Raw genomic sequence first — 25,203 nt, 5'->3', positions numbered from 1 at the left:
TAGGTGTACTGTAACAATGTAAATGTAATTGAACATTTGTATTAACAAGTGTGACAAAGTAAAATAAAAGTCTTTGTTAGTGGCGTTCCACTTATTACCTTTTGGCGAATTTTGGAAAGGCGCACCGAGAGCGCGCATTACGCATGCAGCATTAACATACAATTAGAGTTTGAGTTAGACGTCATTGGTCAGTTTTGTCCATTTAAAATAAGCTTGCTTCAATGCGACGCTGTATCTAAAAGAACAATTGGACGGTGGCGCTAAAGCGTGACATGCATCCACATAGGCTATGTGTGCGCCATGGTATATGGCAGTGTCATGCGCATTTATATTTATGTATTTTTATGCAAGAAAATAAACGCAAGGATTTTCACATCTACTGACATATCATATACGGCCATGGGATGTACTCATTTGATGCAATCTCAGACTGAAACGCAATGTGCCCTGCTACTTTCTGTTCAGACTGAAAATTGATCTACAATACTAAAACTAGTATAACGGGTATCATGCCCGAGTCCAATTATTTATTCAACTGACATTTGGACATAGTTTAGCCAAAATTATATTCTGTATCATCTTTTTTTCCCCTGACCCGTCTAATTTCCAATCCGTGATTCACCCATTATTTTCCCCAACGTTCCCAATGCGCGGTTACGCACTGAGTAAATGATACATACGAGAAGCAATAATACTGGGCTATATGGTTAACTAATTGTACAACTTTTTGACAACTTTCGGCTTATTCATGGAGCCTATCGACCCAGACGCTCTAATATAGACTCTTACACAGTGAAAAACTCCCAGAGTCAGAGACATGCATGTCCATGGGCATCCGTGCGCGCACACACATTTTCATGCTATTTCCCATGAGTGTGAAGTCAATATGTACCTAAGTAATAATTCTAATAATTCTAGACACAACATTCGAATCACCCACACTAAGTCACATAACATAACAACATAAGCCTATAGGCTACGAGTTGGGTTTTTCCTCAACTGGGAATCGTTTTAGGAACAGAGAGAGAAAAGGTGTAATTTATGTTTTCCCATGGAGTGCAGTCCCTCCCCTAAACCCACCCTTCAGGTGGTAAAAATCTTGAAAGATTTTTTAAACTCTTTTGTGTGATAACATCAGATGGGTTTGTCTAGGCGAACCAATCAGGTCCCTCCCCTGCCATAGATCGGAGCTATAATACATAGCAGTAAACGCGGTCTGCTCGCACAAGCGGCTGTAGCTCGACTGCGCAGAGATTCCGTTGTTAATTTTCTCACTTTTTACCCAAGCAGCAACGTCTCTCCTTCGATGTGTTCCGTTATCATTTTGCAGAGGCGTTCATTTCCGCACCTGCCACGGTAGTGATCGGGGGGCACCGTAGCCTACAGACGAAACTAGAGGAGGAGACAAGGACATTGTGGAAGCAGCCGCGCGAGAGGGAGGAGAAATATAGAAACAAACGGCCGCTGGTTGATAACACACTGAGGCTCCGAGTCATTTAGATTTTATGGACGAAATGCTGCTGTTGACGAGAATCGTTCTGGTCGGGTTGATCTGCTTGTCCTTGTCCGTGTCCTCTGGGATGGGCTGTGGACCGGGCAGGGGCTACGGTAGGAGAAGACATCCGAAGAAGCTGACACCTCTTGCGTACAAACAGTTCATCCCTAACGTCGCGGAGAAGACCCTAGGGGCCAGTGGCAGATACGAAGGGAAGATCACGCGGAACTCCGAGCGATTTAAAGAACTGACTCCCAATTACAATACTGACATTATCTTTAAGGATGAAGAGAACACCGGTGCGGACCGGCTCATGACTCAGGTAAATTGAACCGTTTTAATGCCTCGCATCTTTTAGGACACTGTGTAACATAACCTTTCACATTGGATGCAGATTGCGCACCACAAACAAATTCATATACATATTTAAGTCTCAAATCTGTTTGTTTTTTAGTAGATGTGTGAAAAGGTTCCTTTTCAATCTCAGAGCATTGCACTTTTGATTAGGTCCTGCATGGGTAAGGCTTTCATAATCAAACCAGAGACATGACATAGGCCTGCTGGCAGACCAGTGGGACACTCGGCCTTCATGATTGTGGCAGTTTATTTGAAATATTTATGTGGTCCTCTCATATCTATATTTGTATCAAGGCCTTGTGCAGACGCACATCGGTTGTCTATGCAATACTATAGCATTTGGATATTCCGCAATTGCACCTTTAAGATTTAGATTACATCTCGTTTTAAATCTTTAATTTCAGTCATCTGATTTGGCATATGACTAAAACAGTAACCTTATGTATGCATGGTTGGCGCATTCAGATTTTCTTTTTGCATACTGTTATTCACCATTTATCAGTATAGTGTTTATCGGCCCATGAAGACATTGACATTTCTTTGAGAATGTTCTGAACACTATCACTACTTAGAAAATGGGTTGGGACGCGGCCAATTAGTGCAATGATATAGCAAGCTGCATCGAATGCGCCTCCGGTAATGCATTTGTTTTGTAAAGGCAGCATTAGTGGCAAACAAGCATTGTACTTTCTGTGAATCAGATTTCCCTCTGTCGAATCCTTGTCTGTGATTTCTTTATACGATTTTGGGTGGCTATCTTGCATGCATTGTCCATAAAAATATCGGTCAGAAATGCAGTCTGGGCAGCATGTGTCTCTCACCTATGGGATTACTTGATTTCCACCAACTGTTAGCCTATATTGGGTGTCTGTTGCACGTATTTTGCAAATGCTGTGTTACTATTTTAATAAGAACGTCTATTACTTCCGTCCGGCCACCTAAAAATGCCACTGAACCTGAAGGAGTGTGATGATGGAGGCGCGCGCGCCAGACTCCCTGAACCGTATACCGCGACATGGGCACGAGCTTAGATTAAATATTCACCCTGCCCTGCGTGCAGTCTCAACATATCTCTAAACGCTCCCTTCCCTTCCTCTAATATAGCTTATACGTTATCACACTTCAAATGGAGGCTAGAGTGAGAGATATAACCTTCTACTCTGTCTATAGCCCTCCGGCCACTGCCAGTTAAAGATGTGGTTGAACAGGGAATTGTGCCAAAGACTCCACTTTTTGACACACTGTGCGCTTTCATCTCCATTTACCGTCCTTCTTTATTGGTCTGAAAGTAGTGGATGTATGTTGGTCTATTATGTTATCACCGCATAAAAAAATGCGCCAAACCATTTACAAAAACAACAACATATTAATAGCAAAATAAGCTCACTGTTTTATGCTTTGTGCTAGACTATAATTCATAGAAAGGTGAAATATTTAAAATATTACATATTTGCTGTAGATATAGACCAGGCAAGGCAAAAGGAGGCTCATAGACAAACATCCCCGTGGGAATATGCCCCCTCCCTCCATTCATTTAACACGACCTGACATCCAGCCTACATTATGCGGGAGCATTTGAACTTATGACCTTTAGTCAATGAGAAGAGGACGCATAAACAAAGTTCAAAACATGTATTAAGTATGGAGTACTTAAAGTATGTGCTGTTTAGTGGCGCACTGCGTAGCCCTAACGACGAGATGCACCTGCAACCACGACATGAGTTAGAGAGATAGTTACAGCCTACAAACGTAGTATCTGAATAATATGAAGAGCTAATGGTTAGCATCTAGAATATGTTTGCCATCTTCTATATTGTATGGTTGTTGTGCGTAAAGGTCAATCCAGTGGGCTGTCTTGGGGAAGGCGCTGACGCACTGTGGGTGCACAGGTGCACTGGAAGTTATACACTATGGGATGGACCCTAGCTGGAATCGAGCTCAGTCTCTCAATTGTTTAAACAAAGTGCAATTTCAATGGAGATTAGACGTCTGTCTGTTGTTTTTCCCTAATGTAAATCATACTCCATTTAAGGTGATGACGACTATAAAGGCGTGATGTCCCCTGGCTGTTCCAACTCATTTTGAGTAAGCGGGTTAACCAAGCAGCCCCCTAACAACTACAAAGACAGTTTGTCTCGGGGAAAGTTAACGAGGTCGTCGCTTTACAGACATTTTTAGCGCACAGTCCCGGACGTTTCTGTCGCGAATAAAAACGTCACATGGTCGTCTGTAGCGAGCACAGCTTAATGGGAGCTGAATATAGCCCCACAAACGAAGCGAAATTGAGACGGACCAGCGGGTTGTTTGCACTGACAGGTACATGATAAGTGTTTCCTCTAACCAATTCATTTGTGAGAAGATTAAGAGGCAGACTGCGGGCGAGGCTTGTTGAAAAACTTTTAGTCTGAGGACAAAGCGCCAGCGGAGGGATCCTGCTGGGCTTCACGGTGGTTGAACAGAATTTGGCTGGATTTGCGGCACACGACCCAATGAATTAATAAATAGTTTAGGCTTCACGGCTCTTGGCTCCGGCAGTCCTACTCAGAATGTGCAGGAAAGGGTTTTTGGCATGGTTCCTTTGCATTTTTTTTCACACACTGCCTGCTACAAGTGCGAGTATATTGTTGGTTTGTTTTGACGTCTCGCAGGAAAGACAGGTTAGGCTAATTGCGATATCACTGGTAGGCTAGCCATATGACCAGCATTTGGGGATCCTTACCAACAAACGAAAGAGGATGGAGAGTGGTGGCCCATGCTAGGGATGTGGTGTGTGTGTGTGTGTGTGTGGGGGGGGGGGGGGGGGGGGGGGGGCGGCTTACTTGCTCTATACAGATAGTTAGCCCTTTAGGGAAGAAAACCAAAACACCTCCAGTTGAGTAGTCCTGTCACGTCCCAAGAACTTGCGGGACAAGAATAATGAAACGTTCCCTCTGGTTGCGGTGAAAAGACTCTTTGTGATGTTTTATTTGACATATTGGTTAAGTGTCGAGAAGAGTTGTCCTGGAGAAGGCCAAGCATCTCCACTAAGGGTCCCTAGATAGGTTAGGAAGTGCAACGTTCCAATTATAAGAAAACTGTTTTATAACTCAGTTATTCCTGAAGATTATACTCAATATCAGTTATTTATTCAAATAAAACACGTCTTACTAAAGACTCTTGCTTTCAATAGAGTTATATATATTTTTTCAATTCCGATGAATTTCAAATATGTCATTAATTCCAGCATTTTGTTTTATTGGACAGGGTCTATCATGTTGTAGCATATTGGGAGAGAGTACAAATAGGCCATTGAGCGGTCGCATCTTTCCAAGGACCAAATCTATATGTTTTAGGCCAGTGAAGCGAATGCAATGCCTTATCAATTTTTTATCACAAGCTTCTCTATCTGACATTGTGCCCTCTGACTCTGCTCTTCACACAGAATATTCAAGCTTATTCAAACAAACCATTCACATTGTTGTATGTAGGCATATTTCCAATCACATCACTATTTAGACCAATAGATGGAGGATCACCAGTGTGGAATATTCAGCTTCACCAGATGTAATGGTAGTGATTTGTGTTATGTAATCCTTAAACCAGTAGGGAGGTGGGGGTGTGTGTTCCTTGGCCACCAATAATGCATCTACAAAATCCCAATACCTTCAGGCTTGTGAATTAAGTTTAAGATCAAGAGCCAATGAATTAATGAATGAATATACGTTGTCTGGAACATAACACTTAAATATCATATATCAAATATGAGCCTACTGTCGTCTTACTACCCAGGCCTGATATAGCCTACAGGAGGGTATTGGCACCTGGTGAACATGATTAGTGAATTTGATATATCTTAGTAGACGACTGACTGTTTCATGTCCCTTCCCCCAGAGATGTAAAGACAAGCTGAACTCCCTGGCGATCTCTGTCATGAACCAGTGGCCAGGGGTAAAGCTCCGCGTCACCGAGGGCTGGGACGAGGATGGGCACCATTTCGAAGAGTCGCTACACTACGAGGGAAGGGCAGTGGATATCACGACCTCCGATAGAGACAAGAGCAAATACGGCACGCTGTCCAGACTAGCAGTGGAGGCTGGGTTCGACTGGGTCTACTACGAGTCCAAGGCCCACATCCACTGTTCTGTCAAAGCAGGTAGGGTGTCAAGTCAAAAAGATGTTGGTAGCCATCACTGACATCAAAAACGAATGTGAATACAATATCTTGGAAAACGTGATAACGTTTCCCGCCTCATATTGATTATACATTTTTTATTTTTTTACAATATAGTCAACTCCAGCTAGATAATGAATTAACATATATTATTGGGATGAAATAAACAACTATGATCTTATTTGATGCTATCTCGTTAGGCAACCCCCTTCTAAGTTCAGAATTCCACACAATGTGTCCTCTCGCTATTTTCGTTATTAACACTCGTTATGTCGTGGTCTTTTATCCTTTCATATCCATATTTAATATATAGATGTATATGTATTTCATAGTAGTTGTATTATTTATATGGGTATTTGCTGCTTGTTCATTGTTAATGCATATGATCTATTTTATGATCTTATATCGCCCCACACTGTCTCTTCGATGGAACCACGACCATTTATTACACAAAACATATTCCCACACTCATAAAATGTCATTGCATATTATTCAACTGATAGGCTATGGAATTCAAAATCACTGCACGTCAATAGAAGGCCATTTGAGTTTAACTAAATACATTACATGTTTAGATGTGTTGATTTGTATTATTTGTCGATCGAAATCATCTATTCTAGGCCTATGTTTGCGTCAGTGTTGGCCGTCAAAAATGTGTAGCCTAATGAATTTGACCAAAATAGGCCTACTTTAGACAAATCTTTTGGGTTAAAATCATCTCTTGATTTTCATTAAAAAAAACTTATGGAAATCAACGTAGGCCTATTCTACCCGTGGAGCGCATATTCGTTTAGAATTGAATGGAAAATCTTATATTTAAAATGCAACACACACGTGTTGAGATCATATAGTCCGTGTCATTAGGGGTCATGTGACTTTACCAAAGGGCTTTGGACTTAGCAACGTTGAATTCGTTAGGGGCAAATCTGGTTTTCAATTGTCACCTTATTTCATGCCTCGGAATCTTAAAAGAAGATTAGATGCATAAATTCAGAGAGGGACGGTTCTATTCTGTGGATGTGTGTGTTTACTGACTGTGATCCTGGAGATCGGAATGTGAAGAGTTCTCCCAGTCCCAAGACCCGAATTATTGTCATCAAGATTGACAACAAAGCAGGGGAGAAGTGGTAAAAAGAAGGGACATTGATGTTGGTCGACTGCAAGCATTTAGAGTCTGGGTCCTCATTTAAATTCAAATCTACATCTTGAGAGGCTTGGAAAAGTGGCTCCACTGGGTAAATAGTGTTTGCGGCGCTCTTGTTTTTTTTCTGAGTAGGCTATGTGTGTGAATTGTCACGTAGAGGTTTCTGCACCTGAGCAAATATGGGAAGAGTAGCTGGGAAAGGCGTAAATGTTCTTTTCCAAGAGTGGCTCTGTCCACAAGCTGATTTAGAATGACAATGTCAGCTCTTTATTGGTTTTTAATTAACGTTAGAGGAGCCAGGGCTCTCGGTTTTCTCATCTCACACAATGAGAAGCAACCAATACGGTTTTTTTTTGTGAAGGAGTTCCACATTCACATTATGCCAAATGAAAGCATATGGCACCATGTTTTATATGCGGGAACATACAATGCAATCTCTATGATGTTAAGTTAAAATTCGTCTTAATGAGAGATATGGACCAACATCAGAATTTTCATTCCTCTTTTCTTTAAAACGTGTGAATATAGCCAATAAAGCTTATATGTGACAGTGGTTCATTCATAGACCTATAGGCACATGCGCTATAGGCTGCATACGTTCCACAGTTGTGAACCCAAAACGTGTCCTGCTTTCACGGGGAGATAAAATAGCCTAGTATATGGATATACTGTATTTTTACAATCATATTCACCATCACTAATACAATATTTTATTTCAACAGAAAACTCAGTTGCTGCCAAATCAGGCGGCTGCTTCCCAGGCACTGCTTCGGTGACTCTCAAAGATGGAAGCAGGAAGGCAGTGAAAGACCTCAGAGTTGGCGACAAAGTGCTAGGTGCCAACAGTGATGGGGATCTCGCATACAGCGACTTCATCATGTTCATGGACCAGGACTCGTCAACTAGACGAGTATTTTATGTGATAGAGACTAAAGAACCGGCTCAGAAAATTACCCTTACTGCTGCACATCTCCTCTTCGTGGTCAACAACTCAACGGATGATCTCCACAGCATGTCAGCAGTATTTGCGAGCGAAGTCAAACCTGGACAAAAGGTGGTTGTCTTTGATGATTTGCATAACCAACTGAAGTCGGTCACCGTGGGACGGATTTACATGGAGGAGCACGAGGGGTCCTTTGCGCCCGTGACTGTTCAAGGAACCATCGTTGTTGATCAGGTGCTTGCGTCATGTTACGCGGTAATTGAAGACCACAATCTAGCGCACTGGGCGTTTGCACCTGTCAGACTGAGCTACTGGCTGTCCTCGTTGCTATCCCCGAAAGACTACTCCATGCCCAACGCCACCTTACACGAGGACGGAGTGCACTGGTACTCCAAAATTCTATATCAATTAGGAACGTGGCTCTTGGATAGCCACGCGCTTCACCCACTGGGGATGTCAATAAACTCAAGTTGAAGCAAAGCAAAATAAGACAATAAACAATAGTGGAATGAAAAATACAAAGCCCCCAGCGAAGTTGGGATATTTATTTCAGTGACTTGTACATGTGTGTCCCTTTTAAAGAATGAATGGAGCCTTAAACGTTTTCTTTGAATAATTTATTCTCATGTGAACTGACTGGTATCACACGGATGGATCCTAAAACGGTGTGACCAGCAAAATTGTGCAGAATCTATTTTTGTATATCTCCAAGTAAACCACAAAGAAAAAGAAGACCATGATAAAAGGAGAAAACTTCTTGACAGGTTGCAATGTTCTGTGCATATTATGTGCAACTGACTGATATATTTTGGGGATAAACAAACTTCGTGGGGGTCCATAAATTATATTTTTATACACAGAATTGTAAATTTGATTTTGACAGATCGTTACCGAATCACATTTCGTTATTTGAAATAGTGTTAGATACGAGAATATATTTTAATTTAAATAGTTGGGAAAAGTCTTGGAAATCTTGTTTTGTTTATTAAGAATTGTATTATTTTGGAAACGTTTCATTTAAAATGTCAGATTGGGACAGATATTCTGCCTCGTATAATTATTTCCTCAGCTTTTGTTGTATTTCTTTTTTCAATTTTTCTTTTAGAAAATTTGAAATGCACATTCTGACAATTCAGTAACAGTTTAAGTAGTACAGAACAAAACGTTTCGTTGAATAAATTAAAAAAGTAACTCCTGTAAATGTACTAAAATGTATTTTTCTTTTCATATTTTGTAATAGGGAAATAGTTTTATAGAAATAACATGCGGCAGATGCACAGTTTGGATAGTATATACTAGCGTTCAAGTTAACTTTCATAACAGGGCGATGTGTCAAAAATGTCTAGAGTTTATTATTTATATGTTTATTACAAAATGAGATAAAGAAAATATTCAAACCTGCAGTTGTTACATGTTTTTTTCCAGTAGCTCTTGTAAATTGACATTCTTGGTCCATAAGAGAACCTAAAGACTATCAAAATGAAATGAATATTAGTTCTACTCAAATCTAGAATTCGAAATGCTGCTTCAATTGCATAACTTTGGCGCAAATCTCATTCTGACACCAATGCATTTATACAATTCCAGTTAAGCGCATTTTTGACTCAACCCATGGAATAGTTCTATTTAGCTATGAATTACGCTGAATTTTTTTCTCAAATTAAATGTGAAGTTTAACATATTGAGGTAAAAGTGCAGGGATTCCTCTGCTTTGAACGGCCCAATGTCTGCTTGCGAAATGTAGAGACTCCATGTCACATTTAACGAGGTTAGCCTTTCGCAAATAACTTCTGAAAAACGTGCAGACAGATTAAACAGAACCGTGTTTGTTAGCCCTAAAACTGCTTGCAGACTGTGAGCATAGCGGCAAATCCATTTACAGGAAACGTCGTTAAATCAGATATTTGCTCAATGACCAGACTGCTTATGAAGATTTCACTGCCACACAATACACAGATGCCTGTCAATTCAAGAAACAGCGACTGTTGTTCCCAGACAATGGCGAGTTATTGGAAATCTTTCTGGCTGCAGTCTACATCGCGCTGAGGAACCTAGTCTACACTGTTTAGAAGTCAAGACTTACTTTACACATGGTCATACAACTGAAAGATAGGCTGGCAAATGATTTAGTTGATATTTAAGGTAAAAGCTATCGAACATGTCAACCTTCAAAGTCTTTGTCTTCTGGTCATCATTACCCATTCGATTATCGATATTCATCAAATCGATATAATTGGGCACGACTGATAGGAATGAAATCGGCAGATTTAGACTCGACACAATAAAAACGTTCTTTAGTCAATCTGTTAACGTGTACAAGCGCGACACCACGTGGTTCAGGCATTTGAAATGGTTCCGTACACAGGCGACAGACAGAGCAATGGGAATCGAGCGTCATCTCTCCATGAATTCAATCTGGGGTGCAACACCATCACGATTAAAAACATCACATTGACCTTCTCAAATGTCTAAATATCCTTTATTTAATATTCCTATAAAGGAGTGAGTAAGAAAAGATGGAAGGAATATAACTTTAGGTAAATTGGTAGGATGTCCCAGGAGACTAAACTGTAGGTGAGATTGCTGATGCTAAATTGCTGGTTATGTTCTTTACAAGGCTCTAGCTGAGAAAGTGGTGCAATGGTAATTTAGCATGCATCACATATGACATATATTTGACACAAACAGTGAATTCAGAAAGTATTTACACTCCTTGACTTTTTATAAACATTTTAATTCCAATGTGTAACAACAAAATGTATGTAATTTTCTTTTTCCCCCAATGATCTACACAAAATACTAATATTAAGATGAATAAAAAAATAAAACACTAATATGTTGATTAGATAAGTATTCAATACATACAAGAATCACCTTTGGCAGTGATTACAGCTGTGGGTGTTTTGGGGTAAGTCTCTAAGAGCTTTGTACTCCTGGATTGTACAATATTTTCCCATTATTCTTTTAAAAACTTGCCAAGTTCTGTCAAGTTGGTTGTTGATCTTTGCTAGACAGCCATTTTCAAGTCTTGCCAAAGATTTTCCAGCCAATTCAAGTCAAATCTGTAACTAGGCCACTCAGGAGCATTCAATGTCGTCTTGGTAAGCAACTCCAGTGTATATTTGGCCTTGAGTTTTTGGTTATTGTCCTGCTGAAAGGTGAATTTGTCTCCCAGTGTCTGTTGGAAAGCAGACTGAACCAGGTTTTCCTCTAGGATTCTGCCTGCATGTGCTCAGCTCTATTCAGTTCATTTTTATCCTAAAAAACTCAGAGTCATTGCTGACAACGAGCATATCCATAACATGATGCTTTGAAGAGTAGTACTCAGTGTTGTTTGGTGTTGGATTTGCCCCAAACATAATGCTTTGTATTCAGGATAAAAAGTAAATTTCTTTGCCACATTCTGCATTTTGCAGTATTCCTTTAGTGCCCTGAGCGGTTTCCTTCCTCTCCAGCAACTGAGTTAGGAAGAACGCCCGTATCTTTGTAGCGACTGGGTATATTGATACACCATCAAAAGCATAATGATTAACTTCACCATTCTCAAAGGGATATTATTCAGTGTCTGCTTTTTTTTCTTTCTTTTTTTACCCATCTACCAATAAGTGCCCTTTTTTGTGAGACTTTGGAAAATCTCCCTGGTCTTTGTGGTTGAATCTGTGCTTGAAATTCACTAATTGACCGAGGGAGCTTGCAGATAAATTAATTGTATGTGTGGGGTACAGAGATGGAGTAATCATTCAAAAATCATGTTAACCACTATTATTGCACACAGAGTAAGTCAATGAAACATATGTGACTTGTTAAGCACATTTTTACTCCTGAACACATTTAGCCTTGCCCTAACAAAGGGGTTGAACACTCATTGACACAAGACATTTCAGCTTTTAATTTGTAAATAATTTGTAAACATTTCTCAAAACAAAATTCCACCTTGACATTGTGGAATATGAATGTGTAGATCAGTATCACAAAATCTAAATTGAATCAACTTTAAATTCAGGCTGTAACACAACAAAATGTGGAAAAAGTCAAGGGGTGTGAATACTTACTGAAGGCAACTGAGTTTACAAAACATTAAGAACACCTGCATTTTCCATGACAGACTGACCAGGTGAATCCAGGTGAAAGCTATGATCCCTTATTGATGTCACTTGGTGAATGACCAAGACAAAATGTTTAAGTGGCTTTGAACGGGCCATGGTAGTAGGTACCGGGCGCACCGGTTTGTGTTAAGAACAATAACGCTGCTGGGTTTTTCATGCTCAACAGATTCCCGTGTGTATCAAGAATGGTGCACCGCCCAAAGAACAATCAGCTTGAAACAACTGTGGAAAGCATTGGCGTCAACATGGGCCAGCATCCCTGTGGAACGCTTTGGACACCTTGTAGAGTCCAGGCCCCGATGAATTGAGACTGTTCTGGGGGGGGGGGGGGGGGGGGGGGCAGGTAGCAAGTTCACAAACACACCAGGTGAGGAAGGTAGGTAACACTTGTTCACATGAAGGAGGTATTCATAACACCTTTTACATTGCAGTTTTATTCATACAACATTCATAATAAATTTATTCAACATCATTCATAAAAGGTCTTCAAAATAAAATTCCCTCTTCATTAGAGTACAAAAAAGTTCTGTAAATAAAATAATCTGGTAGGATTAAGCCATACGGTTTGCTACTGTTACTAATTTTGTTGGGTCTCTTGCGTACCACAAGACTGTGTTAGCCTGCTGAGTTCAAGGGTAGGGTGAGGCATTAGTTTGTGGATCTAATATAAGGCTTCAGGTCTCAGCTAAATTTGCTTAGCACAGCATTACAACGGCAAACAATTGCTCGGGTGGCATCCAGACCTGGGATCAAATATGATTTGAAATCTTTCAACTACTGGGAGCTTTTCAATGAGCCTGCCTGAAGTGCCAGAGGGTCAGGTGGGGTTTGCACTTTGGTGACTATTCCATTGCGCCAGGCAAGCTCAATCAAGCACAGCTAGCTTATGTATTTGAAAGACACCATACCCAGGGCTGGTGCCATCCCCTACTGCCATGTTGGCCTTCAGCACGGCATTTAACCCTCTTAACTGTTATAAGGGTAATGTCTTTAAGGGATACTTCAGGATTTTGGCAATGAAGCCCTTTTATATACATCTCCAGAGTCAGATGAACTCGTGGATACCATTTTCATGTCTGCATGCAGTTTGAAGGAAGTTGCTAACTAATGTTAGTGCATTGACTGGAAGTCTATGGTAACTGCTGGCATTCTGGTATATACCATAGCCTTTCAGTCATTGCGTTAGCGACTTCCTTAAAACTGCACTCAAGTGACATACAAATTGTATCAATGAGTTCATCGGACTCTGGGGAAGTAGATAAAGGGCTTTATTGACAAAATCCCGAAGTATCCCTTTAAGGCTGACCCTGTGCTGCTCCTAACTGGTTATGTGAAGTGTGTCAGGAGGTTGGGTACTGGGACACTAAGAATACACATTTCAGTTGTAAAATGGATGAATAACGTTTTATTTGAGGGGACTTATGAGTTATGTTGAATTCATGTGTTATGAATGATACTTGATACTGTAACAATCAAATGTGGTTGATATAGGTGCTATGTATACCCCCTTTATATAAAGTGTTTAACCGAAATGTAACATAAAATAAATGATGACTTTCAGAAGCTGATCACTAATACTAAACTGAGGTATCAAATCCTCTTGAATAAAGTGCGGTAGGCATATTAACCTGAATCAACGCTAATAAAAAGGTATACAGTGGGGCAAAAAAGTATTTAGTCAGCCACCAATTGTGCAAGTTCTCCCACTTAAAAAGATGAGAGAGGCCTGTAATTGATCATAATAGGTGCACTTCAACTATGACAGACAAAATTAGAAGGAAAAAATCCAGAAAATCACATTGTAGGATTTTTAATGAATTTATTTGCAAATTATGGTGGAAAATAAGTATTTGGTCAATAACAAAAGTTTCTCAATACTTTGTTATATACCCTTTGTTGGCAATGACAGAGGTCAAACGTTTTCTGTAAGTCTTCACAAGGTTTTCACACACTGTTGCTGGTATTTTGGCCCATTCCTCCATGCAGATCTTTCAACTCCCTCCAAAGATTTTCTATGGGGTTGAGATCTGGAGACTGACTAGGCCACTCCAGGACCTTGAAATGCTTCTTACGAAGCCACTCCTTCGTTGCCCGGGCGGTATGTTTGGGATCATTGTCATGCAGAAAGACCCAGCCACGTTTCATCTTCAATGCCCTTGCTGATGGAAGGAGGTTTTCACTCAAAATTTCACGATACATGGCCCCATTCATTCTTTCCTTTACACGGATCAGTCGTCCTGGTCCCTTTGCAGAAAAACGGCCCCAAAGCATGAGGTTTCCACCCCCATGCTCCACAGTAGGTATGGTGTTCTTTGGATGCAACTCAGCATTCTTTGTCCTCCAAACACAACGAGTTGAGTTTTTACCAAAAAGTTATATTTTGGTTTCATCTGACCAAATGCCATTCTCCCAATCTTCTTCTGGATCATCCAAATGCTCTCTAGCAAACTTCAGACGGGCCTGGACATGTACTGGCTTAAGCAGGGGGACGAGTCTGGCACTGCAAGATTTGATTCCCTGGGGGCGTAGTGAGTTACCGATGGTAGGCTTTGTTACTTTGGTCCCAGCTCTCTGCAGGTCATTCCCTAGGTCCCCCCGTGTGTTTCTGGGATTTTTGCTCTTGTGATCATTTTGACCCCACGGGGTGAGATCTTGCGTGGAGCCCCAGATCGAGGGAGATTATCAGTGGTCTTGTATGTCTTCCATTTCCTAATAATTGCTCCCACAGTTGATTTCTTCAAACCAAGCTGCTTACCTATTGCGGATTCAGTATTCCCAGCCTGGTGCAGGTCTACAATTTTGTTTCTGGTGTCCTTTGACAGGTCTTTGGTCTTGGCCATAGTGGAGTTTGTAGTGTGACTGTTTGAGGTTGTGGACAGGTGTCTTTTATACTGATAACAAGTTCAAACAGGTGCCATTAATACAGGTAGCGAGTGGAGGACAGATGAGCCTCTTAAAGAAGAAGTTATAGGTCTGTGAGAGCCAGAAATCTTTCTTGTTTGTAGGTGACCAAATACTTATTTTCCACCATAATTTGCAAATAAATTCATTAAAAATCCTACGAAGTGATTTTCTGGATTTTTTCTCTCATTTTGTCTGTCATAGTTGAAGTGTACATATGATGAAAAGTACAGGCCTCTCATCTTTTTAAGTGGAAGAACTTGCACAATTGGTGGCTGACTAAATACTTTTTTGCTCCACTGTATATAGCCACATGATTCCCCTTTTCCACATTTGTTTTTAACGTTACAGCTTTATTCTAAAATGGATTCAATTAAATGTTTTCCTCATCAATACACACACAATATGATGACAAAGTGAAAACAGGTTAGACATTTTGGCAAATTTATAAAACATAAAAAACAAATACCTTATTTACATTAAGTATTCAGACCCTTCGCTATGAGACTCGAAATTGAGCTCAGGTGCATCCTGTTTCCATTGATCCTCCTTGAGATGTTTTACAACTTGATTGGAGTCCACCTGTGGTAAATTCAATTGATTGGACATGATTTGGAAAGGCACACACCTGTCTATATAAGGTCCAACAGTTTACAGTGCATGTCAGAGCAAAAACCAAGCCATGAGGTCGAAGAAATTGTCTGTAAAGCTCAGAGACAGGGTTGTGTCGAGGAACAGATTTGGGGAAAGGTACCAAAACATTTCTGCAGCATTGAAGGTATCCAAGAACACAGTCCAGAACACCTCCATCATTCTTAAATGGAAGAAGTTTGGAACCACCTAGACTCTTCCTAGAACTTGCTACCTGGCCAAACTGAGCAATCGGGGGAGAAGGGCCTTGGTCAGGCAGGTGACCAAGAAACCTCTGTGGGGATGGGAGAACCTTCCAGAAGGACAACCATCTCTGCAGCACTCCACCAAATCAGGCCTTTATGTTAGAGTGGCCAGAAAGAAGGCACTACTCAGCAAAAGACACATGACAGCCCACTTGGGAGTTTGCCAAAAGTCACCTAAAGGACTCTCAGACCATGAGAAACAAGATTCTCTTGTCTGATGAAAACAAGATTGAACTCTTTGGCCTGAATGTGAAGCAACACGTCTGGAGGAAACCTGGCACCATCCCTATGGTGAAGCATGGTGGTGGTAGCATCATGCTGTGGGGATGTTTTTCAGTGGCGGGGACTGGGAGACTAGTCAGGATCGAGGGAAAGATGAACAGCGCAACATACAGAGAGATCCTTGATGAAAACCTGCTCCAGAGAGCTCAGGACCTCAGACTGGGGTGAAGGTTCACCTTCCATTAGACCAAGACCCTAAGCACACAGCCAAGACAATGCAGGAGTGGCTTCGGGACAAGTTTCTGAATGTCCTTGAGTGGCCCAGCCAGAGCCCGGACTTCAATCTGATCAAACATCTCTGGAGAGACCTGAAAATAGCTGTGCAGCGACGCTCCCCAACAGAGCTTGAGAGGATCTGCAGAAAAAAAAGAGAAACTCCCCAAATACAGGGGTGCTAAGCTTGTAGCATAATACCCAAGGCAACAAAGTACTGAGTAAAGGGTCTGAATACTTCTGTAAATGTGACATCAGCTTTCAATTTGCGATACATTTGCCAACACTTCTAAAAACATGTTTTTGATTTGTCATTCTTGGGTATTGTGTGTAGATTGTTGTGGGGGGAAAAAAACAATTAAATGTATTTTACATTAAGGCTGTAATGTAACAAAATGTGGAAAAAGGGGTCTGAATAATCTCCAAACACACTGTATTATGGTCAATGACACGCCGACATTGCTTCTCCTGATAGTTATATATTCTTAATTCCATAATTTTACTTTTAGATGTGTGCATTGTTTGATATTACTGCACTGTTGGAACACAAACACTTTGCTACACCCGGAATAACATCTGCTAAATGTGTATATATATGTGACCGATCAAATTTGATTTGATGTGTAATGCTGTACATCTTATACTGAGCAGAAAGTAAGAGCAAACGAAGACTAAAAGAAAAATGGGGGATGGGGGGGGGGGATAAAGAGTAAATGCTCCTTAAGTCTCCAAAAAGAGGTAGGGCCACTGCAAGGTTTCTGAAGTCTGAACACTGTTGCAACACGACTAGGAATTTCACTTCCTTCTCTCGAGTCACCTACATTATGTGTTGTTGTTGATATTGTGAGGTGGAAACTTGGGAGGGACAAAGTGGTACGTCTCCTCCAGAGCGTTGACCTTGGGTCTCTGGCAGATACAAAAGATGCCGAGTGAAAGCATTCCACAGAGCAGGTAAATAAAGCATGCTAATCCCTGCGTGGGCCTCATGTCTGACTGCTGCAGTTTGAACAACAGTTTAAACAATTGGTGACATTTGCAAACATGAGCAATCGTCCGGACATTTCTGAAAACACAACTTGGTTTCATAGGGGTTATGTTGCCGCAATGGCAGATTGAATTATGGCTGCTTGAAAATGGATGTTTCCATTAAAGGTGTTAGTGGAAACAGTTTTGATGGGTTGCATCTAATGTTTCCACCAACCACTAGGTGTCTCTGCAACACTGTAGATGCTTGGTAGTAACTTGGAAAAAGCTACAGAGCCCCCAAAGAGCACATGCCCACAATCTTCAAAGGAAGTGGTAATAACATAGAAATATGTTTATAAGCATAACTTTAGCATATTTCTTATCTGCTTCTAGTAAGCTCTTTATACAACTACTATTATGATTATCTTCATCACTCTAGACACCCCACAGTCTTCAATCCGAAAGTTATTTCAAGAAAAACAAAAGACAAAATACATTTAAGTGTTTATTTAGGTAAGAACCACTTAACTATTCAACCAAGTACATTGTAGCTTGTATATTTCGTAAAAATCATTTAACTGTTCAACGTGTTGCGTCAATATTCAGTGTACAAACGCATCACAGGCAAACCTTTCACGGACAAACACTGAAGTTCTTAAACAACAACATTGCATCACAAACTTTGGGGTTGTACAATCTTGACGGATTAACATGTCTTCCAACACAAATGTGAAACATACATTTTGGTATTTTTTTCAACGATTCAAGTCCGTTTTTTTCAGTGCTTGACAATAGCACACCGCACAAGAAAATCAGTGTAGTACCTTTTCCACGATCCAACCAAACATTTGAATGCCGAGCATAGCTGGCATGAGTTGGGTGGAGTGGAAGCGAGTGGCTTTAAGTGTGTCTGATCTGTGACCCCCGGGTGTCGTCACAGAGATGTTAACCTCCATCCATTGGGCTAACAAACAAAGGTAATCCAGGCAAGGCCCCTGCTTGATACAGAGGGTTAAGAGCAGCAACAACCACCACAATAACAACACACCTCAACTGAGTCAACGCCAACCTTGGAGGTGGGGGGAGGGGGGCGGGGTTACAGGAAAAGAGGTTGGAATAAGGAGAAGTCTGGCCACGGGTGTTTGAGGTCCAAAACCATGCTGCAAAATTGACAGAATTATCAAGATGAGGAAAAATGTGTCAATTGTGTTCTCACAGGACCTGCAAATCAAACAAATAGTGTTAGCATTGAAGCAAGGTGTCAGTGGGTGGGATCCAACCTATAACGGAGAGAAAGAGTGGTTACTCAGCCGTGGTTCTGCAAAACAAAGCGCTTTCTGGATCCCATCCAAAACACCTGAGAAGAATAACAAAATGTTAGTCGTTCCGAGATCTTTTAAACTCCAGATTTAACTTCGTCCCCAACTGTCTTGTTTTGGCCGTGGTAACATTGTAAAGCAGCATAGCAGTTCACTGGATGTTCCAGGGCGAAAACCATCGACATTTAAAAAATTTAAAATAACCAATAGCAAAAACAACAAGACAATATGAGCAGATCAGTCAATCACTAAGACACTATGTAACATCTCGTTTAAAATCTAAATTAGTGCAGCTTTAAAAATAAATAAATCATCAACATTAAAACCGTTAGAGGAGTGCTCCAAACCTGATGACATAAAAATCATTACGTTCACCATAAAGTTCATGCAAGTACATTGGCAATAAAAACCTTAGAAAGAAGGTACAAATAGGTCCAATATGAACCTGTTCTCCGTTACCAGACATAACTTATGTCGTATACTAATGTGACTTAAAATGGCATAGCCGATACTTTTTCTTTTTTTAAATCCATAGGATTCAGAATTAAAAATTCAATACAGTTAGAAAAAGCAAACAAAAGGAACAAAACAAAACTAGGTCAGTTGAGTCAACATGAAAACCACGAAAGGGGAACAGCGACAAAACAAAACCACTTAAAAATTGTACTCAGCATCGTGTACCCTTCTACGTCTTGCCACAAGATTTGGACTTACAGTTAATACTATCGGCATTTAAAATACGCTGTAAATTATCAGTGCTGAGTGTTGGAGGGATGAGGGTAATTCAATATATACTATGAATAAGTATACTCAAATAATTGACTACAATAGATTCCTTGCCACAAATAATGGCATATTATTGTACCAAATTGGTATGTAACGGAAATATGTAGCCTACGTTAAAAAGTACCTCATCTTACTGATACACCTAGATCCCAAGATTCATTGCGCAACGGGCAAAGGATTTGGTAAAACACAGCACAGGGAGGGGAGTCAACACATGAAACAATACCAGGGGGATAAAAACTAAACAATACCTTGAGAAAAATATTAGATCACAATGAATGACAGCTTGCATCAGAACTGAGCTTCAATCGTAAAGCACAAGACACATAGACATTAGACACACAGACAAAGTTGTGGGCTGGAGAAGTTAAATCGGCTTCACATACCCATATCTTCATGGTATATATATAGGCCATATTTTATTTATTTCCCCTTAAAAAAAAGTACGAACAGAAACGGGGTCCAGGGTCTCTTCAGTTTTGGTTCAACACACAAACGAAACACTAGTAGAATAATTCAAGTCTGGACACATCAGGTTTTTTTATATAGATATATATAAAAAGTGAACTTGATACAACAAAGCACATAACGAGAACTCAAAACAGCGATAAACATTCGGTGAAAGTTCTACTTGTTTGGTGTTATGTACATTACTAATACACTGATAATGGTTGCCCCCACACCTTTCCGAAGCAGAAAATGTATTGCTCTGAACGACTTGAACGAAAACATACAAAATAACGCAATTACACTGCGACTGTTCTATTCTCATTTCTTATTACTCGAGGTTTGCCACTTTCGGAAGCAAGGAAATGTCAACAATATTTTCTAAATAAAAACTTCACTACACCTCCAGCAACACTGGAGTATGTATACGTTGTCTTCAGAAGTAAATTGGACTTTGTTGCACCAGATACCAGGTTTCCGTAAACCTGAAATGGATCAATACCAAATCAAATTAACTACTGAAGGAAGGGAACATCCTCATGACATCAAAATACCTGTGTGTGTGCGTTATGTATGCATGCATGTATGTGTTCATTAATCTAGATAATCAATTTTGTTCTGGAAAGTAAAAAAACACAAAAAAACCTCAAACGTCCTCTTTCCTTTTGCGGCTTGGTGCTCTTATCAGAATGCTAAACTACAATGAGAAGGTCAAGACTGCTACGACATTTTTAATTCTGGCCAAACACAAAAACAACAAACCAGTATCCTTGTTTAACCATTAAATCAAAAGTAAAGTTTACTATTAAATTAAAGCTCTATATGAATATCAGCTAGTCAGAAAGTCATGCCAAACCAGACCAAACCAGGCTTCCAACTGTTCCTAAATGAGCCATATCAATAGTTTTCAGAATATAAATCGGCCAACAACATTCATTGTATCAGTGATCCAACACAGATAAATATGAATTTATAGCAACTCAAACAAATCTGCTACAATGTCAAAATGTACCCTGCAAAATTCGGGAAGCTTCATAAGGTCTTTATTTTTCCAATCAATCTGTGAAAGATATTGTTGACATAGTTTTATAGCCTACCGGCCATACTCAGCATTTCAATCATTATCCCAAAGGACCATTAACCCAATCAAAAATCTTTAAAACAGAACTTGTAACGATAATTTATTCTGGAGCACACCCACTAAACCTGACATGTACCAATGAAATCAGAATACGCTAAAAAAATATATATATACAAAACTAAAGTTGAGTGCAGCAGAAAAGTAAAATAATGTCTAAAACCCATTTCAAGATCGCACCAATGTAGGCGGGCCTATTCGTGTTTAACCAATTAAAAGACTAAATAAAAATCTCAATGATCAAGTAACGTTACCGGCCAAAATGGACTCTTCAGAGTGAGAAGGAAAATGAAACCAGTCTTTACCAGTGAACGTCATTTAACTTTAAAGTGCAGAAGAAAACCTAACGTATAGACACTATTATCCACGTTATCCAGTCTTAATGTTAGGAACAAGATCTTACTATATTTTGTACGGCCAGTCAATCTAGATTCTATTCGAACAACCTTGGAACCATTACCTGGTGCATGTGTACGTTTGAATCGTCCCCTCAAACTGCATTTGACCAGAATTTCTGTTAATGGCTTTAACACGTTCCTACATGTTCTCCACTAGGCAGTGCCATTTACCCAGAAACTAAATGCCGCTTGAGGAAGGGGCCTACCCAAAAAGCCACCCCATAGTGTACACAATCATTATCAAATGCTGCCATCTATAGGAGGAAAATGGCACTGCCAGAAGGAAAATGATGTAGTGGCAAGCCTCGCTCCTCTTCTACACCTGCTTTGTTCAAGTAGCTTTCCTCGAATCCAAAACACCTGTTCAGAAAATGAGCAAAATCTTGAGGTACAGCGTAAAACAATAGCCTATACACAGGCAGATCTCCAAAACTCTTCTCTCAAACTGTTGATATCGATGGTGTTCACAACTGAGCCGAGGATGGGAGCAACCATTATCCAGTGTCAACCACTACCTCTTGTTGTCGTTAGTGCCCGATGCACAAACCTTTTACTCAAACCTTTTCTCATATCTCACATTTCTTCTGTCACAGTTTGAACGTCACTAGCTCGGCGACCATGAACATATTGTCACATGAAACTGGCATTGAACCTCCCCCCCCTTGACAGCAATTCAACTATGAGAAAAAAAACATGCTGCTTTGTGCTGAGGATTTCCACAGTAGACAGTCTGCAGGCGAGGCGGTTGGGGGTGCTTGTTGTGAGGAGGATGAGGGTACGGTGTAGGTTAGTGTTCCATAGGGATGTGGTTACATCGAGCTGAAGGAGCTGTACACGGGGGCCTCATGGTTGAATAAGCATCTGACTCGACGTCCCCGCACCGGGCGCTCGCCGCCTTCCTCTACCGCTCGCTTCAGCCGTCAATCAGTGACACGTCAATGTGTGACAAATCTATCATATGCCTGTATGGTTACAAAAGGAGGATGTCTCGTTGAGTAAGCTTTCTAATTTGGCGTTAGGTGTAGGCCCTATTTTTAGAAAGATGACCTCATTAGGATTTGTGGGTTTTAAAAAAGGGAGAGTGAAACAAAGTGGTTTATTTACCTGTTGAAGCTGACTTGGAAACTCAGGGCATGCTGGGGATTGTGAAATTTGGCAATAGCTTTCCTCTGATGGGGCAGCATTTTGAACATCTGCAGGCAAATAAGCAGAAGAAGGGAAGAGCATGCGTTTAGAACAGGGCAGCTGCTGCTACTCTCATCTCAAGCTTCTCTCATCCATATTGGGCCCTGGTTGAAAGTAGCACACTATATGTTCGAGAAAAGGGTGTCGTTTGGGACACATACATGGGGGGGAGGGAGGCATACCTGGATGGGGCCGATGGAGTTGAGCAGGTTTTGGAGCTGCGTGTCCGTGGTGGATGTAGACAGGCCGTCTATGGACACAGTGCAGGCCTGGCTATCCCCTGTCCCCGCCCCTCGCTGATTCTGTCTGGTGGGCATCAGGCGCCCACACCCCAGCTGACCCGCTCCTCCTGCCACCGCTGCCCCTCTGGCTCTGCCACGCCCACACCCCAGCTGACCCGCTCCTCCGGCCCCCGCTGCTCCTCTGGCTCTGCCACGCCCAGGGACAACCACCTGTACCAGGCAGGGAGGAAAGCAAAGGGGGGGGGGGGGGGGGGAACTGCTTGAACCTCTTATGCAAGCATGTTGGTGTTTTAATTCCGTATCCAGCCGAGTGGAGACGAGATGTGTGACACATCTACCAGGGTCTACTGTTCTTCAGCATGAGTGAAAATTCAACAACCGGATGGTTTTCCGCCCTTCTATTTCCCCAAACAGCTCCAGGCTGCCGAGCTGCTTTTTCTCAATTGACTCATCATATTTCTACATACGGCGTCAACGTCAAGCCATGACGACTGCTGCCTGCGCGCATCTGCTGCATCGAGGGCGAGACCCCAGAGTACAGAGAAGAGAACCAGCCAGGCATCATGGTGGCTGACTTCCCCCGGTCAGCGTCACCGAGCTGAGGGTGTCTGCCAAGACGGCGGGCTGCTGACAGGCGTGCAGAGATGCCAGGAGACGCTGTGTAGCATCTGTGTCACGCCGACTCTCAGCTTGTCAACATTACAATACCTGGCATACTAGCCTGGCATATTACTAGAGCTACTCCAAAATGGTAAACCTACTAAATGGCAGGGGAATGCCAGAGGTATAAAAAACATAGCGAGAATAGCCATGTGCTCAGAGGATTTCTTACATTTATATTTAAGATGAAAGACCTAGGTACCGCTCCTATCCAAAACACAACACCAGTCCTTAACAAATATGACAGTATTAGACAATTTTGTATAATTTCATCAGAGGAAACGCATGTTCTGTCCAAAATGGCACCCCTTATGGCTCTGGTCAAAAGTAATGCACTATGTAGGGAATAGGGTGCCATTTGGGAAATGTTACATTTTTTATGTATTTTGTGTAGTGGTGGAAATGGGGCTAAGTGTGAGGATGGAGAACAACCTACCCTGTTGCCCAGGCCCCCTCTGTCCCCTTGTGTGACCAGGCCCTGTATGGGCTGTCCTCCGGGGGGGTTGGCCAAGGTTATCTTCCTCACTGGGCCCTGGCGGAGATGGGGGGCTGGCCTGGTGGCCTGCTGCTGGATGGGGGCGCTGATAGCACTCACATCTGCTCCCTGGAGATCACACAGCACAGGGAAAAATAAATAGATTGCAGGGCTGTGTCCCAAATTGCACCCTATTCCCTATATACCGTGCGTTCAGAAAGTATTCATACCCCTTGCCTTTTTCCGCATTTTGTTGTTACAGCCTGAATTTAGAATGGATTAAATTGACATTTGTCACTGGCCTACACCCAATACCTCATAATGTCAAAGTGGAACTGTTTTTGACATTTTTACAAATTAATAAAGAATTAAAAGCCAAAATGTCTTGAGTTAGTAAGTATTCAACGACTTTGTTATGGCAAGCCTAAATAAGTTCAGGTGTAAAAATGTGCTTAACAAGTCACACAAGTTGCATGGACACACTCGGTGTGCAATAATAGTGTATCAACAAAAAATATATAAAAAAATTGGATGAAACATTGAATTTGGCACTACTGCTATTAGCCAACAGAAACGCATTGAATAACAGATTCAATACATGGAGTAACATATGGTCCCAAAACAATATCAAAAAGAAGTTTGTTCTGAAGTGTCTGTCAGTATCCTAGGACATCTACTTTGTACAGTTGTGGCCAACATTTTTGAGAATGACACAAATATACATTTTCACAAAGTCTGCTGCCTCAGTTTGTATGATGTCAATTTGCATATACTCCAGAATGTTATGAAGAGTGATCAGATGAATTACAATTAATTGCAAAGTCCCTCTTTGCCATGCAAAGGAACTGAATCCACAAAAAACATTTCCACTGCATTTCAGCCCTGCCACAAAAGGACCAGTGATTCTCTCGTTAACACAGGTGTGAGTGTTGACGAGGACAAGGCTGGAGATCACTCTGTCATGCTAATTGAGTTCGAATAACAGACTGGAAGCTTCAAAAGGAGGGTGGTAATTGGAACCATTGTTCTTCCTCTGTCAACCATGGTTACCTGCAAGGAAACACGTGCCGTCATCATTTCTTTGCACAAAAAGGGCTTCA

At 41.2% G+C, this 25,203-nt stretch overlaps 2 protein-coding genes across 4 annotated transcripts in view; one reads left to right on the top strand and one right to left on the bottom strand.

Moving 5' to 3' along the window:
• Window positions 1–1,184: 1,184 nt before the first annotated feature.
• Window positions 1,185–10,784, top strand: LOC109909585 (sonic hedgehog protein A-like). The gene is made up of 3 exons (XM_020508609.2): window positions 1,185–1,817; window positions 5,723–5,984; window positions 7,869–10,784. Exons 1-3 carry the CDS (start codon window positions 1,506–1,508, stop codon window positions 8,561–8,563), a joined length of 1,269 nt encoding a protein of 422 aa, XP_020364198.1. The 5' UTR covers window positions 1,185–1,505; the 3' UTR covers window positions 8,564–10,784.
• Window positions 10,785–17,945: 7,161 nt separating this feature from the next.
• LOC109908764 (RNA-binding protein 33) overlaps window positions 17,946–25,203 on the bottom strand; it is a 45,189-nt gene continuing 37,931 nt past the window's right edge. For all 3 annotated transcript variants that reach the window (XM_020507447.2, XM_020507448.2, XM_031796263.1), the window contains exons 16-19: window positions 24,065–24,232; window positions 22,909–23,178; window positions 22,646–22,734; window positions 17,946–22,503 (exon numbers count right to left, since the gene is read on the bottom strand). In XM_020507447.2, coding sequence (XP_020363036.1) covers window positions 22,455–22,503; window positions 22,646–22,734; window positions 22,909–23,178; window positions 24,065–24,232 — 576 coding nt within the window. In that variant the 3' untranslated portion in view covers window positions 17,946–22,454. The remainder of the gene's footprint in view (window positions 22,504–22,645; window positions 22,735–22,908; window positions 23,179–24,064; window positions 24,233–25,203) is intronic.

This window comes from Oncorhynchus kisutch, linkage group LG18, assembly GCF_002021735.2.
Source record: "Oncorhynchus kisutch isolate 150728-3 linkage group LG18, Okis_V2, whole genome shotgun sequence".
NCBI lineage: Eukaryota > Metazoa > Chordata > Actinopteri > Salmoniformes > Salmonidae > Oncorhynchus > Oncorhynchus kisutch.
Note: the sequence above shows the minus strand (reverse complement) of the source record. Positions and strands in the feature narration are given on the sequence as shown.